The 17,192-nt window shown below is 43.3% G+C and overlaps 1 protein-coding gene across 5 annotated transcripts in view; it reads left to right on the top strand.

The window, feature by feature from the left end:
* Positions 1-17,192, top strand: part of usp28 (ubiquitin specific peptidase 28) — a 29,692-nt gene that overhangs the window by 9,944 nt on the left and 2,556 nt on the right. For 2 of the 5 annotated variants that reach the window (XM_083926988.1, XM_083926987.1), the window contains exons 6-24: positions 1,444-1,530; positions 1,631-1,768; positions 3,655-3,722; positions 3,812-3,888; positions 3,962-4,110; positions 4,579-4,706; positions 4,939-5,034; positions 6,066-6,239; positions 6,338-6,534; positions 7,453-7,523; positions 7,758-7,986; positions 9,298-9,633; positions 9,807-9,961; positions 11,742-12,023; positions 12,545-12,640; positions 13,110-13,288; positions 13,733-13,811; positions 14,992-15,071; positions 16,395-16,518. In XM_083926988.1, coding sequence (XP_083783114.1) covers positions 1,444-1,530; positions 1,631-1,768; positions 3,655-3,722; positions 3,812-3,888; positions 3,962-4,110; positions 4,579-4,706; positions 4,939-5,034; positions 6,066-6,239; positions 6,338-6,534; positions 7,453-7,523; positions 7,758-7,986; positions 9,298-9,633; positions 9,807-9,961; positions 11,742-12,023; positions 12,545-12,640; positions 13,110-13,288; positions 13,733-13,811; positions 14,992-15,071; positions 16,395-16,518 — 2,745 coding nt within the window. The remainder of the gene's footprint in view (positions 1-1,443; positions 1,531-1,630; positions 1,769-3,654; positions 3,723-3,811; positions 3,889-3,961; positions 4,111-4,578; positions 4,707-4,938; positions 5,035-6,065; positions 6,240-6,337; positions 6,535-7,452; positions 7,524-7,757; positions 7,987-9,297; positions 9,634-9,806; positions 9,962-11,741; positions 12,024-12,544; positions 12,641-13,109; positions 13,289-13,732; positions 13,812-14,991; positions 15,072-16,394; positions 16,519-17,192) is intronic. The other 3 variants (XM_083926989.1, XM_083926991.1, XM_083926990.1) reach the window with 3 other exon arrangements.

Genomic DNA, 17,192 nt, shown 5'->3' with positions numbered 1-17,192 from the left:
AACCGCTTGTCCCTATTGGGGTCGCTGGAGCCGATCCCAGCTGACATCGGGCGTGAGGCGGGGTCCACCCTGGACAGGACGCCAGTCTATCACAGGACACATAGAGACGAACAGAGACAGACAACCATTCACACCTACGGGTGATTTAGAGTCATCAATGAACCGAACACCTGCACGTCTTTGGACTGTGGGAGGAAACCGGAGAACCCGGAGAAAACCCACGCAGACACGGGGACAACATGCTCCACACAGAAGGGCCCCAGTCGGGATTTGAACCAGAAACCCTCTTGCTGTGAGGTGCAGTGCTTACCACCAAAACCACCGTGCCGCTCACAGCATTTTTATTATTATTGTTATTAATATTATCAAGTGGCAACCACCTGAGCTGAGTGGTGAAGCGTCTAGAGCTCTACTTCATCTAATATGTGATAAATAACTATGACTCTATCGAAACAACGGGAAGAATCACGCAGCTCTTTTAAAGTAACTAAAAGAAACTCTCATTTTGTGTTGACTTTGGTGGCTCCTGTGGACAAAGGTGGTGCGGTTCCTTGAGCACCAACCCCTCGTGTTGTAGAGATCTAGGTCTTAGTGCATGCACACGACTTGTTTTGAATGCTGTTTTTCTTTCAAACACTACTGTTTGCAGGATGCACACAGTAGTGATGATACATCTACTGTATTTGTGGAGATGTAAGATTAATATCTGCAATATGACGATGGTCAAACCAACCAATCTTTCTTTTAAATTCATATATTGATGTAAACCCAACTCTTGCAATGTTTTAAATAAATAAAATGGATGTAATACATACCTGTCTAGGACAAAATAGGTCAATTTAGGACTAGTTTATGAAATCTGTTCAATGAGAGACCGAGGTTTCTGCTTCCTTTAACTGACAAACACACTTCCCACTGCCCCACTTTACCTGGGAAAACGGAAACATAGACTCTTCTGGTCTGTGTGATGTAAACCGTAGTTTGGATTTAGCAGGGATTCAGCTCTGGGGACAGGCATTTAGTGTTATTTTATTGATAACCATATAGAAATCGTTCATTTGCTTATGTAGTTCATAAAGAGGCGTCTGTATTCAATTGAAACAGTTTCATAACCAGTTAAAAACTCTTCATAGCTGCTTTAATAATCATAATTTTCTACATACAAAGTGCACATTTATTTATGTATTTAATTTCTAATTAATGAAATATTAGGATTCAAGGTTAATTAATGAGTGCACCTCAAACTACATGTTGCATTAAAGTCAATAACCCGTTATTTAGTTATAGTAAATATCTCATTTTGTTGTAACCTGAGTCTATTAAGACTCCAATGTGGTGCATGGTGAAGCATATCACTGTAAAATAGACATAATCTCCCACTGCAGAGCTTGGAGGGCACTGGAGGGCTGCTTTAACGGTGCTTGTTGTGTTGTCTCGTTGCAGTCGCTGTTCCACCTGCCCGTGTTCAGGAGGCTGGTTCTCAACTACCGTCTGTCTGAGCGAATACTGGAGAAGTGTAAGAGCCATTCAGTGAGTAAACTACGCCCTCTCTGCCACTGTCATTTTCACGAGATGGACATTTGTTTTTAAGTTTTCATCCATCCAAGTTCATTTGAGCTTGTGTTAACAGGACAAGAGGAACATAGCTTTCATGCAGGAGCTGCGCTGTCTGTTTGCCCTCATGGTGGGCTCCACTCGCAGGTTTGTGGATCCTTCTGCTGCGGTGGAGCTACTGCGAGACGCCTTCAGGACCAGTGAGGCCCAACAGGTACAATACTTTTGGGTCTCTTGACTTGAGGTCTGCTTAAAGTATAGAAGCACCAGCCAGAATACATATTTAACAGCACCATGGGCGGATTATGAGACTAAAGGGCCCGCCATCTTCCTACATAGGGCAACACACAGACTTTGTTTTTTGTTGTCTGGCGTCTCTTTGTAGTCGTTATGCATCTTTTTATGGTATATAAAAAAAAATATATATAAAGATCAATCTTCGTTCCTACCCTCACCTATGGTCATGGAAGCTGGGTCATGACCCAAAGAACAAGGTCGTGGGTACAAGCGGCCGAAATGTGTTTCCTCAGGAGGGGGTCTGGAGTCTCCCTTAGAGAGAGGGGGAGAAGTTCAGCCATCCGTGAGGAACTCGGAGTAGAGCCGCTGCTCCTTTGTGTTGAAAGGAGCCAGTTGAGGTGGTTCAGGATCATCTGGTAAGGATGAACCCTGGGCGCCTCCCTAGGGAGGTGTTCCAGGCACGTCCAGGTGGGAGGAGGCCTCGGGGAAGACCCAGGACCAGGTGGAGAGATTAGATCTCCACACTGGCCTGGGAACGCCTCAGGATCCCTCAGTTAGAGCTGGTTAATGTGGCCCGGGAAAGGGAAGTTTGGGGTCCCCTGCTAAAGCTGCTGCCCCTGCGACCCGACCCTGGATAAGAGGCTGAAGATGAGATGAGATATATAAAGATTGACAACACGTCTCCACTTCCTCTCACTGAACAACATATCCTGGATACAGGTGCTGCCATCCTGCAGCCAGAGTCTGCACGGTAGTGTGTTGGGAGGGTTACTTTTTAAATGTATTCCCCTACAGATTACTGATTACATGCCCTAAAATGTAATCTGTAATGTTTCCCCTTGGATTACTGAAGTAAAGAAATATATTCTGAATGCTTTTTGATCACTTTCAGCTTACTTTAAAATCGTCGAGTTGAGGGTGTTTAGGCTGGACACTGATTTTAGTTAACACTTGCTTTAGAGAGCGATCTTACGTGGAGTCTCGATGCTGAAAGCAGCTTCATTGATGATGAGCAAAGCTCGCACTGCGCTTTGATGTTGCGACCTTCTTTACCAGGTGTGCAGGTAACATGTTCTCTGTATTTCAGTGCCAAAGGGGCATTTTTGTCCTCCTCCTCCTGGTCGTTCATGTCGTACTCCGCCATTGTCCTTTTTTTTTTACATAGTTTTTACAAATATATGTTATCTGTATAATATTGTTGTTGCTAAATGTGTTGTTTTTATAGCTGGAGTTATAAAACAACACAAAAACAATTTCCCTCTGGGATTATTAAAGTATTTCTGATTCTGATTCATTTGTTGTTGTTTGGAAAGTGCAAATTTGTGCCAACTGCATCCGCACAGTGCAACCTGCGTGGTGCAGTAAAGTAGTCTTATAGTAGTAACTGTATTTTGAATACGCCAGTTTAAACTGTAACTATAATGGAATACAGTGACTTGTATTGTTAGTTAATCACAGCTGTCGATCATTCACCCTGTTTTTAACGCATCAAATATTTAAATTAAAATGAACAGATCAAACACGTCACTGTCACTGTGAACATTTCAGTGTTCAGACGTTCCTACTGTGCGGCACTACCTGTCTGCTTCACCTGTATATTTTTATTTATTTAGAAGATAGTAACCACAGTAATTTTAGCTTAATAGCTTATTTCTGAGGACAAGTTCCTTGGCTACATGAAGAGATGAGGTCGAAACCTTTGGAAAAATGAATCTGAAGTTAAAACATTTTTGTCAAACTCTTATTTCCAAGGTCAAAAATGAGCTCATGTGACTATATTAATGCTTTAACCCTGACTGTATCCTTTACTGCTACAACTACACAGTTTATGCAATCTTATATTTTCTGATGTCTTCATTTCAGGATGTCAGTGAGTTTTCCCACAAACTGCTTGACTGGCTAGAGGATGCATTTCAGCTGGCTGCCAAAAAGTGAGTTGTCACGTCCACATGCAGGGACTATTCTTCTTCTCTCTTTGTTTGCTGCATTACATCAATCTAATGTCATGTTTGACCTTCAGCAATGTAGAGGACAAACAACAAAACCCCATGGTCCAGCTTTTCTACGGCACCTTCGTGACAGAAAGAAGACATGAGGGTATGAGTTTTGATTTTTGTCACAGTACATGAATTATGGTCTCTGTCATTCACATCTGTGTGACTCTGCTTAGGTAAGACGGTGTGTAATATCGAGCAGTTCGGCCAGTACCCCCTGCAAGTCAACGGCTTCAACAACCTGGACGAATGTCTAGAAGGAGCGATGATTGAGAAGGAGATTGAGTCGCTGCATGCGGATCACAGCGTCACACCTGGCCGTGAGGTGAACACTTTCATCAACAGACTAACAATAACATTTCTACAGGATTTCCATCGTATTGATGCTTTGCTAAGACTACCATGAGGTATGCGGTCAGCTGTAGGCTTGGCTCAGGGAAGAGGACACCCCTGCCTAGCATAGTCCCTTGGGATATTAGCCATTTTACAGCTAGGCTACTCCTAATGATTGGGCGTGGGACACAAGCTAAGGCTTGATCACCCTGTAGCTGGCCACCTTTGATGAGGGTGTATAGTGTTTAAAGGCCGAAACACCCGTCGACTCAAAGGAACACTAATGAGGATGTGTCCTGAAATTTTACATCTAGACCCACCCTTAGGAACATATCTCCCATGCCACTCTTAACATCACGGCAAATCTCATTTGGGTGCACACCATCTATTGCCACAATGGACAGTCTCAACATCACGTCCCGTGTTTTATGAATCTTCATACTTTTTTCTTGTTTTGCAGAGATGGTTCAAAAAGTTACCACCGGTCTTGACTTTTGAACTGTCTAGATTTGAATTCAACACCCAGCTCGGTCGTCCTGAGAAGATACACAAGAAGCTGGAGTTCCCACAAATCATTTATATGGACAGGTGAGCTATGTTCACTCGACACGATCTTTGAGTTCATTCAGTTCCACTCGTTACAACAGTTGTGCAGCAGGCATAGGGATAACTTTAAAGGGCTGCAGGATTGTCTCACACATGTGCTTACATCATCAGAGCGCTCAGTGTACTACAAATGTAGAAGGGAAGAACAATCAAGGCTATTATCACATGTCTATTTAAATGTTTCGACACCCATGCTCTGGTTTTTTGTGCACAGATATCTTCACAAAAACATCGAACAGACCCATGAGAGGAGAGGAGAAGTGAAAAAGCTCAAGGAGCAACTTGCAGCTCTTCAACAGAAACTTGAGTGGTAAGTTACCTCTTTAAAATAGGACTTTAAAACCTCTCAGTCTGTGAAACAAGAACAGGTTTTTAGGGCTCTTTTATAGGAAGTGATTGGCAGAGTGTATTACCATATGTAATTCTGTGTTAGCAATAAGATTAAAGAAGTACACATGCACAATATTCATTCATTCAACCGCTTATCCCTGACGGGGTTGCGGGAGCTGATCCCAGCTGGCATCGGGCGTGAGGCGGGGTCCACCCTGGACAGGACGCCAGTCTATCACAGGACACATAGAGACGAACAGAGACAGACAACCATTCACACCTACGGGCATTTTTAGAGTCATCAATGAACCGAACACGTGCATGTCTTTGGATTGTCTTTGAACCCGGAATCTTCTTGCTATGAGGGGACAGTGCTAACCACCAGTCCACCGTGTCGCTCTATATGCACAATATGTATCCATCTTCAACTTATCCTGGGGTGGGGAGGGGGGAGGGCTGGAGCTGATCCCAGCTGACATCGGGCGTGAGGCGGGGTACACCCTGGACAGGATGCCAGTCTATCACAGGACACATAGAGACGAACAGAGACAGACAACCATTCACACCTACGGGCAATTTTGTAGAGACATCAATGAACCGAACACCTGCACGTCTTTGGATTGTGGGAGGAAACTGGAGAAAACCCACGCAGACACGGGGAGAACATGCAAACTCCACACAGAAGGGCCCAGGCCTTGATGCGAACCTGGAACTTTCTCGCTGTGTAGCAACAGTGCTAACCACTCCACCACCGTGTAGCCCAGTAAATCTATATTTCTCATAGAAATTGAAAGCAAACCTCTTTAACACATTAATTTTACCATTTTATACATTCAGTTACTTTTTGGACTCAAACTGTATATTTACCTTTTTGAAGATATATTATTGAAGTTTATTTATTTAAATGTGAAAGTGTTTTTTCCAATAAAGATTCGAGGAAAAGGGCTTTTTAAAACCTCTTCACCTAATGCAAACAAACATTGTCCTAATGTCTCCCGTTTTGATTCACAGCTACAAAAACTATGGCTCAGGACCCACCAAGTACCCTCTGGCTGACATGCTGCAGTTTGTGCTGGAGTTCGCTACCACCAAGCCAACAAGTGTTTCCCCGGCTGAAGATATGAGACCAGCTTCTCCGTCTCCTGCAAACCACCCCCTCAGTGAACTCCTCTCCAAAGACATCAGGTTAGAGGACTCATTAAAATAGAGCTTTAAAAAAAAGACTTTCACTGGTTCCTTCTTTACAAAACTGGCTTACACCGTCACGTTCTTGCTTCACTCAGTGAACCTGGAGACGCAGATTCATCGGAGTGCCTGGTGTCCTGCCAGCGGACCCCCATATACAAGCCCTTCACCCAGTGTAGACACCCTGTTGACTGCCCACCACACCCGGCCCCCCACAGCGTCACTGAAGAAGAGCTGCACTTTGTTAAGAGCTGCCTGCAGCGTTGGAGGACCGAAGTAGAGAATGACATAAATGGTATGTTTATGATACAGGATACAGGATGCATGCAAAGTTTATTTTACAGGATGTCCATTCTAATGTTGATTAACAAAGACAGCGTTCTTTTGCCTTAATTATTAGTGCACACACTAAATCAGTCAGGTTGGGAACCCATAGGTTTATGCATATTTCTCCATGTTGCTTGAAATATGACCAGTGCGTTTTGTCTGTAGTTGAAGCTATACCTTAAAAACAAGTCAATTCCCTAACGATCCCCGGGATAATATGGTTCTCCTCCCAGTGCAGAACATTCAAATAAATAAATAACATAAGTCCGTGGTCCGTAGTGAAGAGCTGCCGTGGTTGTAAATGGGTTGATAAGAGCAGTGAGGGTGAACTAAAGTTAGAGGAACTGCAGAATAGGGTGATAACTCTCTGGAGGTTCGTTACTATGAGTGACACATTATACATTACACACAGTCATTCGATCCGTTGTTAATAAAACAAATATTGATTCGAGCAGTGTTTACCTGACAAATTGGGAAAAGCACATGGTGCAGAAAGTGGTCAATCTTGACACTGAAATTGCAGTGGGCCTTAAACTTGCCAAAGGCAAGCTGTGCTTCTGCTCCCGCTTGGTCACACCAAAATACCTGTTATTTAAAAATAAATAACTGGGGCAAGTGAGGAAAGAGCCTTAGCACGCTTCACTGAGGCAGATCTGCACACCTACATGGAAAAAGAGCCCAATCTCTCTCTCCGCTGACTGTGACTCCATACCACAGGCAGTAAATTACATTATTTGTGAATTGTCATAGCCTCTGATTTACCCCATTATGAGGCAAGTAATAGGTAAATAATTAAAATAAACATAATAGACATTAATTTCCATTTAGCTGTAGAGGTACTGTATTCATTTCTGTGTTTTTTATTTCATTTCTGTGTGTGTGTCAGAGCTAAAGGCCAGTATCGACAGGCTCACTCAGATGCTGGAGGGCATGTACGCAGACAACAGTCTCTCCCAGGTACGACTCACGCTCCCCTAATTCACTGACAAACAGCAATCCAATCACGTTTTACATCTACTGCTGAGATTAAATGGAACTTTATTGATCTCTCTGTGGAGCAAGAGAAAATAATGTAATGTAAACAAGTCAAGAGAATACAGATCAGAAGAGATCAGACGCATGTTTTACTGCACAGTCACATTTTATACAGCAGGGATTCATTGCCGTCTCCCCCTCTCTCCTGATATTAAGGCGGCCTACAGACTCCATGCAGTGCTCGTCCACGAAGGCCAGGCGTCGGCAGGCCATTACTGGGCCTACATCTATGACCATGCCAATAAGCGCTGGATGAAGTACAACGATGTGAGCATCACTGAGTCATCATGGGAGGAGCTGGAGCGAGACTCGTTCGGGGGCATGACCAACGCCAGCGCCTACTGCCTGATGTACATCGATGACAGGCTACCTAACCTTACTACAGGTACACTTGCGTAATTGTGGAGGTGGTATTGAATTATTACAGAATATGTGTGTATGTACACCAAAAAGCATTAACCATTGGGCATCACTAGGGACATTTTATGGCTTTTTATTTTTATTTCTTTGATCATTTTGGATCTGTTAAAACAATTTGTACCTTTATTCTTACCTGTAATCTTTAAATGCTCCTAATAAGCGTATGGCACTAAAATGTAAAAACAAAATCCACCAGGTGTCATCTTGATCAATCATCTTGATCGGTCCGGATAAATTGATTTGCAGAGCTTCCTGCCTGTCAGCCGTCGCTCCGTTTCACTTGCGCTGCTGATGCTGCGTACGAGTGCTATGGGAAGTCCGTAGTTTCGGACCTCCAACTAGGAAAAGTGTACTGGATTAACAGCCAAAGTGGACCTCCTACTAGCGAATTCAGGGCAGGTTGATCTGCCCCCAATTCCCTAATAGGAGGTTCCTCTTTGTCTGTTAATCCAGTGCACTTTGTCTGAAACTTCGGGCTACCCACGACACTTGAATCCAGCATTTCTCTCTCAACGCAGGTGTCGGCAGAGGAGGGAGCTTTTTTTATTTTGTTTTGGAAGTTCAGTCTCTGCTCCTATAAGAAGTCAGTCACTTAGACTCTAAAGAACACAAATGAAACCCATTACAACACCACTTTTTGACCCCACTGCCATTACTTCATCCTGTTATATCAGGCTTTCAGTCTAAAGCTCTGGCATCAAAATGTTAGTTTTTCACATTTAGTTATTGCTGCTGCTTTAAGGAGCACTGCAGTGTTTGATGGAGTTCATCAAAATAACTATTGTTGCTAATTATTGACATATCCCAGATGATGAAAATATTCTCCCTAGCATTTAGTCTACAGAAAATCATATTTAAGGACAACAGAGCAACTTTTTTTAAAGGATGCATAATAAAAAATGATTTTTCTTTGTGTGCAAGAAACATGATTAAGCGTCCAAAGAACACATAATAATGTAACAACAGTGATTATAGGTAATAGAAAGTCCAGTGTATATAGATTAATATTTACAGTTTTCTTAATTCAGCTCTGACTCCTGATAACCTGTCATTGAGAGGGAGGCTGTTACAATACATTAGAAGTAGTTAGTTAGTAAAAGCACAGTCCTCTGTATTAAAGATTACTTCAATATTTATTAAGCACATTATTATATTAGAAATCCAATAGTATGAATACAAATAATTATTTATGCAGTCATTTCTAAAGCACTTTTTAACGCTCAGTAAGTGGGTTTTATTGTGGAAGTCTTAACTTGACACTACCACATCCCCCCAGAAGACACAGATGATGAGACAGGCCAGGTGCTGCATGGCATGGACTCCCTGCCATCCATCCTCAGGCGCTACGTCCATGAAGACAACCGCTGGTTCCAGCAGGAGCTCAGTGAATGGGAGGAGCAGTTCTGCCAGACCGCCGCCCCACAGGGAGAGTCTACAGCCTCTGCAGAGCCCCCGAACCCCAGTCCAGATGATATGCACCAAACACCGGTCGAACCTGCGCCCCAGTCAGGACCAACCACTGAAGAGCTGGGCCAGGGAGCTTCTTCAGAGCCACAACCAGACCCGGAAGCAGAGAACGATCTGGAGCCTGATCCCAGAGAGAAGCCTGAAGGTCTGTAGTGGTGACTAGAGAAAAGGGGATAGGGTGAGGTTTTAATATGCCTTAACAAGCTAGTGTTGCCCCTTTCTAATAGCATGTAGTAGTGGCCTGTAAATAGCTTTTGCACAATTAAAAGCAACTACTGAACAGTTCTTTCCCTTACGGTCATGTATGTCCTCTCACAGCCTCTCTACTCCCTCCAGAAGAACTGGAGTTAACACCACCACCACCACCACAGAGCCCCGGCTGCCAGGAGGAGGACACCAGCAGTGCGTCAGTCACTGACACCCCGGGGCCCAGCCAGAGCTCCGCCTCAGCTGAGAGGGAGCTTCAGAGTCAGGTGGGCACGTCTGTGAACACCCCGACCACCCACTCCCCCCTTCTGTAGGATGTAGGTCAGAAATTCCAGCTCAAAGGAATGAAGTGTGTACATCTGGGTCAAGGATCCCATTCCACCACTTAGCATAGCGATGGCGATCCGGAGAGTAATGCACAGATAAACTAAAGGTTAGGATTGATTACTGCTGTTATCTCACTTGTTTAGTCAGGAGCTTGTTCAGAGGCATATCATTTTCACTTGGTCAGAATATCAGCAGACAAAGTGATAATAGGTAAAGCCTGTGAATGTCATAATAGGTAAACTTCCAGCTTACTCTGCACCCTTTGTCTCTGTCTTAGCTCTGTTAGCAGCTCTGCACTGTGGGCATGGAATAACCTGCAACAACGTTTATATCAGCTGATGGATTTAAGGGCATGAATGAATGACGCTTTTTTTTATTTCGAACGATTTAAAAATAGATGAAAACAAATGAAAACGAATATGTGCATATATAACTAGAATAAAAAGCCAATTTCAATATGACATACATTTGACTCGTTTGTAAAGGGATAGTCCTACGCCCATTCTTCACCATTTCACAAATACAATTCAATAAAATAAAATAAACAGACAATACAATTAAAAAAAACCCACTGCAACCGAGCTCTTAAGAAACAGATCAAAACAAAAACAGACAAAGGACGTAATGAACAAGCGGCATGAACATCTGTTGGATTTCCATTCTCCTTCCTCATTTCTGTACTTTTCAAAGATATATCTTAAAAAATATATTTTTTTTAAAAATGGTTGCACGTTGGTGTAATGGTTAGCACTGTCGCCTCACAGCGAGAAGGTTCCAGGTTTGCATCCTGTGTGGAACACGTGGAGTTTGCATGTTGTCCCCGTGTCTGCGTGGGTTTTCTCCGGGTTCTCCGGTTTCCTCCCACAGTCCAAAGACGTGCAGGTGTTGGGTTCATTGATGACTCTAAATCACCCGTAGGTGTGAATGGTTGTCTGTCTCTGTTCGTCTCTATGTGTCCTGTGATAGACTGGCGTCCTGTCCAGGGTGGACCCCGCCTCACGGCCTATGTCAGCTGGGATCGGCTCCAGCGCGACCCCGACCCCGGGATAAGCGGTTGAAAATGAATGAATGAATGCATTATATTCGTACTTTGTTTAATCGTTCCGTCAAGACCATTTCATAAAACCGTTGTGAAGAATGTGGTGATGGGGGCTGCTTCGTTTTTGTAAAAGTGATTTTTGATGGGAATAAAAAAACAACACAAACTACAGCCTGAGCAAGAAGCATAGAAGTGAATCAGCGCCTCTGTCGACAGAAACGTATTCTTATCTTCATAAATATAAGATTTATTGTAAGCAGGTTATACCTTCAATCCACCTTCTTACCACTTGTGTCCTGTTGACATATCTGGAGCTCCGCTGACACATTGATTTGTCACATGTAAGTGAATATTACCCCCCGAGTGTATTTCCAAATGTATTCAGCTGCAGCCGGTCTGCTGACCCACCTGCCTTCATATAATAAGACCAACCTTTCACTGGATACAAGTAGCTATTTTGAATTTCACACTCTCTGAGCCAATTTGTTCACCGCTGGAGTCAGGTTGGTGGTGTTAAAATAGAAACACATGCTGCATGACAGTTCCAGATATATCCACTTCGCTCCACAGGTGATTGTAGATTTGGACGCACATAAAGCCCTAAACAGGATTAGCGGTCGTAGATAATGGATGGATGGAAGGCATAGTAATGTGCTTCTTGTTAAATCTTTCTCTGTCAGACTCCTGGCCCTGAAGCAGAGCTTGGTAACCCGGCGCCATCTGACTTTCCCATGGAGAAGGACGACTCACACGCAGCAGGCCTCGGCCCGCGAGTTGAAGGCGAGCCAGAGGCTTCCAGAGAAGCTCCCGAACATGAAGCAGAGCAGCAGCAGCAGGAGGAGCAGGAGCAGCAGGAGGCCCCAGCCAGGCAGCGACAGACTGAGAACGAGGTCTCAGAAGTGGAGATCCCCAACGTGGGCAGGATCATGGTGAGAGCCGATGCTGACGGATACAACGAAGAGGTAAGTACGTGTCATAATGGGATATGAGTTCAGGTATTAGGTAATGCCAAAGCAAACTTTTCAAGCTAGTGCCCCCAGATATAGGTTGAAGTGGGATGAATGCAATCGAAGAAAGGATTTGTCTATCTTCCATGTATAGATACGTTATTATACATTCATACTGTCGTGTAATTCTGCTTTATTTTTCTCTCAAATGGCATCAGATTGATGCTTTTAAATATGAAATATTCAAAATGTTCTCACGGGAGAGCATGCCCCCAGACCCCAGTAGAGGGGTCGTGTCCTTCTCACCTTTTTTAACCCCTGACACGTTTTCATGCATGTGTTGTTCTTCCTGCTGCTCATTCATTCATTTAAATTTCACCAGAGTTTGATTTACATTTACATACATTTACGATACATTTTCTATCATCTCAGTGTGTAGAATGGGCCGCAGCCCTAAAGACATCATGACCTGCTTTCATTCTCACACTGTTTGCCGCCCAGTTGCTGTTTTAATTTCGTTCCTCCTCCTTTTCTAGATGATGCTGACTCCGGCGATGCAGGGCGTCATTCTGGCCATAGCCAAGGCCAGACAAGTTTTCGATAATGAAGGCCCCGAGGCCGGACTCATCAAGGTATGTTTTTTAAGGCATGTTCAAGGTCCTCACATTCACAAAATGATTAAATAATGTTTTTTGCCTGAAATCATTTTGCAAGCCAACATCAGGTATTACATCTACAACCTTTGCATCATTATACATTTATATCAAACTGCTTCCTTCAAATTCAGGAGCAAAAGCAAAACAAAAGTAATCTGGCACCCGTTGGCTACAAGTTCATTAATTCATCAGCAGGCTTTATGTACTGCTTAAACATACTGCTTAAACAATTAACAGTGTTAATTAGAGAATCAGAAGCCTCCTAACGATCTTTTTTGTAGTGTTTTAACCTTTTCTTTTGACTCATAAAATCCAAAAATCGAAATCTACTTGTTTATTTTCTGTAATTTTGATGAGATTTGAGAAAGTCTTAACTCTGTTAGCAAGCATTATCATCAATTAGATACAATTAAAACGAAGATACATTTCCCCACTGTCCCCTCAGGCTTTTCATGAGGAGTACTCCCGCTTGTTTGAGCTCTCCCAGGAGGAGACCACCCCCCATGAGGACCCTCGTCTGCAGCACGCACTGGTCTACTTTTTCCAGAATAAGGCACCCAATCGCATTATTGAGAGGACGCTGCTGGAGCAGTTTACCGACCGCAACCTGAGCTTCGACGAGAGGTACACGCGGATAACGGACAAATGGCTCCTTGATAAGGCTCGCCCTTGGTCTAGACCACGAACGTCACGTCTCAACGACAGCGTGCGATACTTTAGTGACTGAGTCCAGCAGCAAAGGAGTAGCCAAGCTTTCTGTGCAGTTCTTTTGACAGTAAACAATATTTCCCCCTCATAATCCTGTAGTTCTTGTAAGTTTTGAGAGGAAGAAAACCTTTCAAATCGCTTTAGAGATTAAGATAAGGAGTACGCAAAACAGAATTGATACATAAGCAATAAAGGAGAAAACATCAGAGCAGCAGCACTTCATAGACTTAAAAAGGCAGTCGATGATGCAGCGTGTGTATTCCGCCATCTAGTGTCCAGAGCAGAGACCTGCAGCATAATATTCCAGTGGCAATGCTGTTGTACATTAAAAACGTTCATGTGTCCTTCCTGTGCATGCAGGGCCATCAGTATCATGAGGGAAGCCCGGACTAAGCTGCGCCTCATCAAGCCAGAGGACATGGATATGGATGAGTACTTGGTGCGCTGACCTCTGTCTTTTTGTCTGTGTTTTGATTGTTTTAGGTTCTGAAACAGCAAAGCAATCCTAAATATGTATGAGGTTTACATGAACTGTGATTTTGAGACAGATGTTTGTTAAAAAATGTCATGAGAGGCCATCTCGTTGCATGGCAGTGAACTGAGACAAAATGTGGGGAATGCATCTGTTTAATAATAATATTTTTATTTCTGTAGCACCTTTGAATCCAAGAAGTGCATCACAAAGTGCTTTAAAAATAATAGGACATAGGAAATGACATGACATGGAATGAGCATAAAAACAGGAATTGAACGCCACAATCAATGCAAAAAGAAACAAAGTCAAGTGAACACTATTTTAAAAGAAGTGCAGCAGTGCATAGGTATGAAGCAAAGTGCAGAAGAAGAGTTTCAGGCAGGAAAGTCAAAGCTAGTTAAAGTGGAGAGATTCTTTAAAAATATTAAGCAAGGCAGATCCCCTGGTATCTCTAGGTGGGGAATAATTAACAAAGGGCTTTTTCTGTTGTTGAGAACCTCCAATAAACCAGCAGCAGATGAACCTAGGTTGCTAGATCCTTGCCCATTTAGGGCTTTGTCTCGAATGAGGAGGACTTAAAAATTGTAATTGTTCCAGGGAGCCAGTGCAGAGCAGCTAAACCTGGCCCTGGTTCTGGTTAATAGGCGAGCTGCAGGGTTCTGAACGAGCGGAAAGCTATCAGTGTTTTGTTTCTGTTTTTCCCGGGAGGCCAGTAAAAAGTGCATTAGTGCTTCATGGTTGTTGGACCAAAGGTTTTACCCAGCAGAGAGCACCAGTGGAGAAATGTGTAACTATGAGAGAGGCTGATCTGATACTAGAGACTTTTAAAAAAGACTCTAACTATTTAAATCATCCGTAGAAACCAAGTTGAGTTGAGGCTGAGAGACACAAACTAGAGAGGGAAGTTTGGAAGTATTCAGAGATGGACTAAAACAAAAATAAAGAATATCTTCAGACTTATAGAGAGGTGTAAAGTGGAATGATCAACGTCCTCACTGAAATAGAAACTAGAGAAAACTGTGAAATATGAAATCACGCCCGCATTTAGTTCCTGTCAAGTGGCAGAAACGTGTTCAGACAATTGAAAAACCAGCACAAAGAACAAATGCAGTAAGTGCTGGTTGTCCTGTGTGCTTCTCCACAGCAGTGGCAGGATGACTACAGGCTGTTCCGAACGGTGTTTGTCTACCTGCTGACTGGACTGGAGCACTATCAGCACGGGAAGTAGGTTCTCCGCAACACCGCCTGGCCAGCATGTGTCAAATCATTATCAACCTGTTTGTCTCCTCATTGATGTGTTGCAGCAAAAATCTCACCTTCATAAAGGAAAAGTTGCAACACTCGTACTGAACATACAGAAGAAGAAGAAGTCCCGCAATCTATTATTGTTATTCATGTTACACACACACACACACACACACAAACAGGCCCAAAATACACACACATGCACACACAGGACCTATATAGAGCGATGGTGCTGCCAGTGACCAGCGCCTCGAGCAGTTGGGGGTTTGGTGTCTTGCTAAACAGCACCTCGGCAGTGCCCAGGAGATAAACTGGCACCTCTGCCGCCCCAGCACAGAGAAGAAGACATGACATAGTAACACTTCACATTAAATTAATTTTAGGAGTATTAAAGTTCATCTGCGAACTAAGAGAAAAAATTGATCTTTTATTACTTTAAATTGTTCTATATATACATATATGCAGCAGGAACATTGACTGTATTGCCACATACTTACATTTACACACTGATGATTCATATTTTTCACTGAAATGCTGCATTTTCTATCCCAGAAGCAGAAGAACACTGTACCATCAACGGCCCAAATGTGTTGGTCATACTTCAAACAACACTAACACGGAGAAATATGCATAAACCATAGACAGATTTACTGTCATATTTGGTGTTATTAATAATTATTAAGGCTAAAGAGGCACCATTTATTTTGCTCAACATTAGAATTTGCATAGCATGAACTTTGCATGATGCAGCTTGAACCACTGTCTGCTGAGAACAGCCTCATAGAAGTGAGATTTCACCATTTTTCACTGTATAAACAAAGTTCAATTCACAGAATTAACGTGTTCATTTTAAGAAGAGGGCGGGTCCAATGAGCCGAATAGATTCAATAGGAACTTAACATCGTGCTGCTGAGTATCGCCTCCCCGCTGACTCTGCGAATCCATCCAGGAGGGAGGATGTAATGGACTATTTTTGTAGTGATACGTGTATTTTAGACATATCAGCCTATTTGGTTTATGCGTAGAACGTAACTACTTATTTCCCATTTTCCCATTATTATATTTCTCAGGGAATAGGAAATATTATGGAATCCAGTCTCCTGGGATTAAACCGTAGCGCACACCGCTGTGACTGGATTCAGCATAGCTTTGGAATAATAAACATCTGTGTTTTGCTTTTTTTGATGATTTTACATTTACGGTGATTACAAACACAAGGTGTTTCTTACTGATTGGTTAGTGGTGGGAGCTGCCACAAAAAAATAGAGAATAACAGGGCGTTTGTGTGTGTGTGTGTCGCAGGACGCGGGAGGCACTAATCTTCCTGGCTCATGCGTACGAGACCAACGCCACCTTGCTGAAGAACGGAGAGAAACGTGGCGTGGACAAATCTCTCATTGCCGTTTACAGGAGGAAATGCCTCACTGTGAGTAAGGCAGCTGCTGGAATCTGTGTGTGTGTGTGTCTGTGTGTGTGTGTGTGTGTGCTGCACTAGAGGACATTTCAGGAGACATCAGACTCATAGCAGTCATCCTCTGGGAACTATCGGTGCACATGTGACATTTCAAGTTGCTCTTGAACACAGGCCTGACAGAGGGAGAAACGGACCAACGTTGCTATAATTAGGCTGTGTCACTAACAGGACAGAAGTTTTAGATAAGAAGCACTTGGCGCAGTGTCCTACTAACAGTCTCAGAATAAATAATGCTGTCAGCCATCCAGACATTTTTGTGGTGTTATTTGAAACCATGAAGTTGAGGTTTAAAGTTCATTATTCACCCTGGGATCAGAAGTGAAAGACATAATGAGTATTTTTTGGAAAACAATGTAAAGACTCATGCAAAAGTAATCCCTCTCACTCATCACTTATGACCCACCGGAAGTGTGTGGTAGTGTCTGTATCTGCAGAGACGCTGCCCTCTGCCTGGACTTTCTCTTTTCTCTTCATTAAGCTGTGTTCGACTGTATTTCTCACCCCTCAGCCTCTTCTCTCCCCCCAGGAGCTCTGTTCTGCCCCGTCTGACACTGTCAACAGTGTCCTCTGAGTTGAAAGCACCATATCATTCTCCCTTCTGGACACAGATACTGTCCCCATTAGCT

This window comes from Echiichthys vipera, assembly GCF_963691815.1.
Source record: "Echiichthys vipera genome assembly, chromosome: 14".
Lineage (NCBI taxonomy): Eukaryota > Metazoa > Chordata > Actinopteri > Perciformes > Trachinidae > Echiichthys > Echiichthys vipera.
Note: the sequence above shows the minus strand (reverse complement) of the source record. Positions and strands in the feature narration are given on the sequence as shown.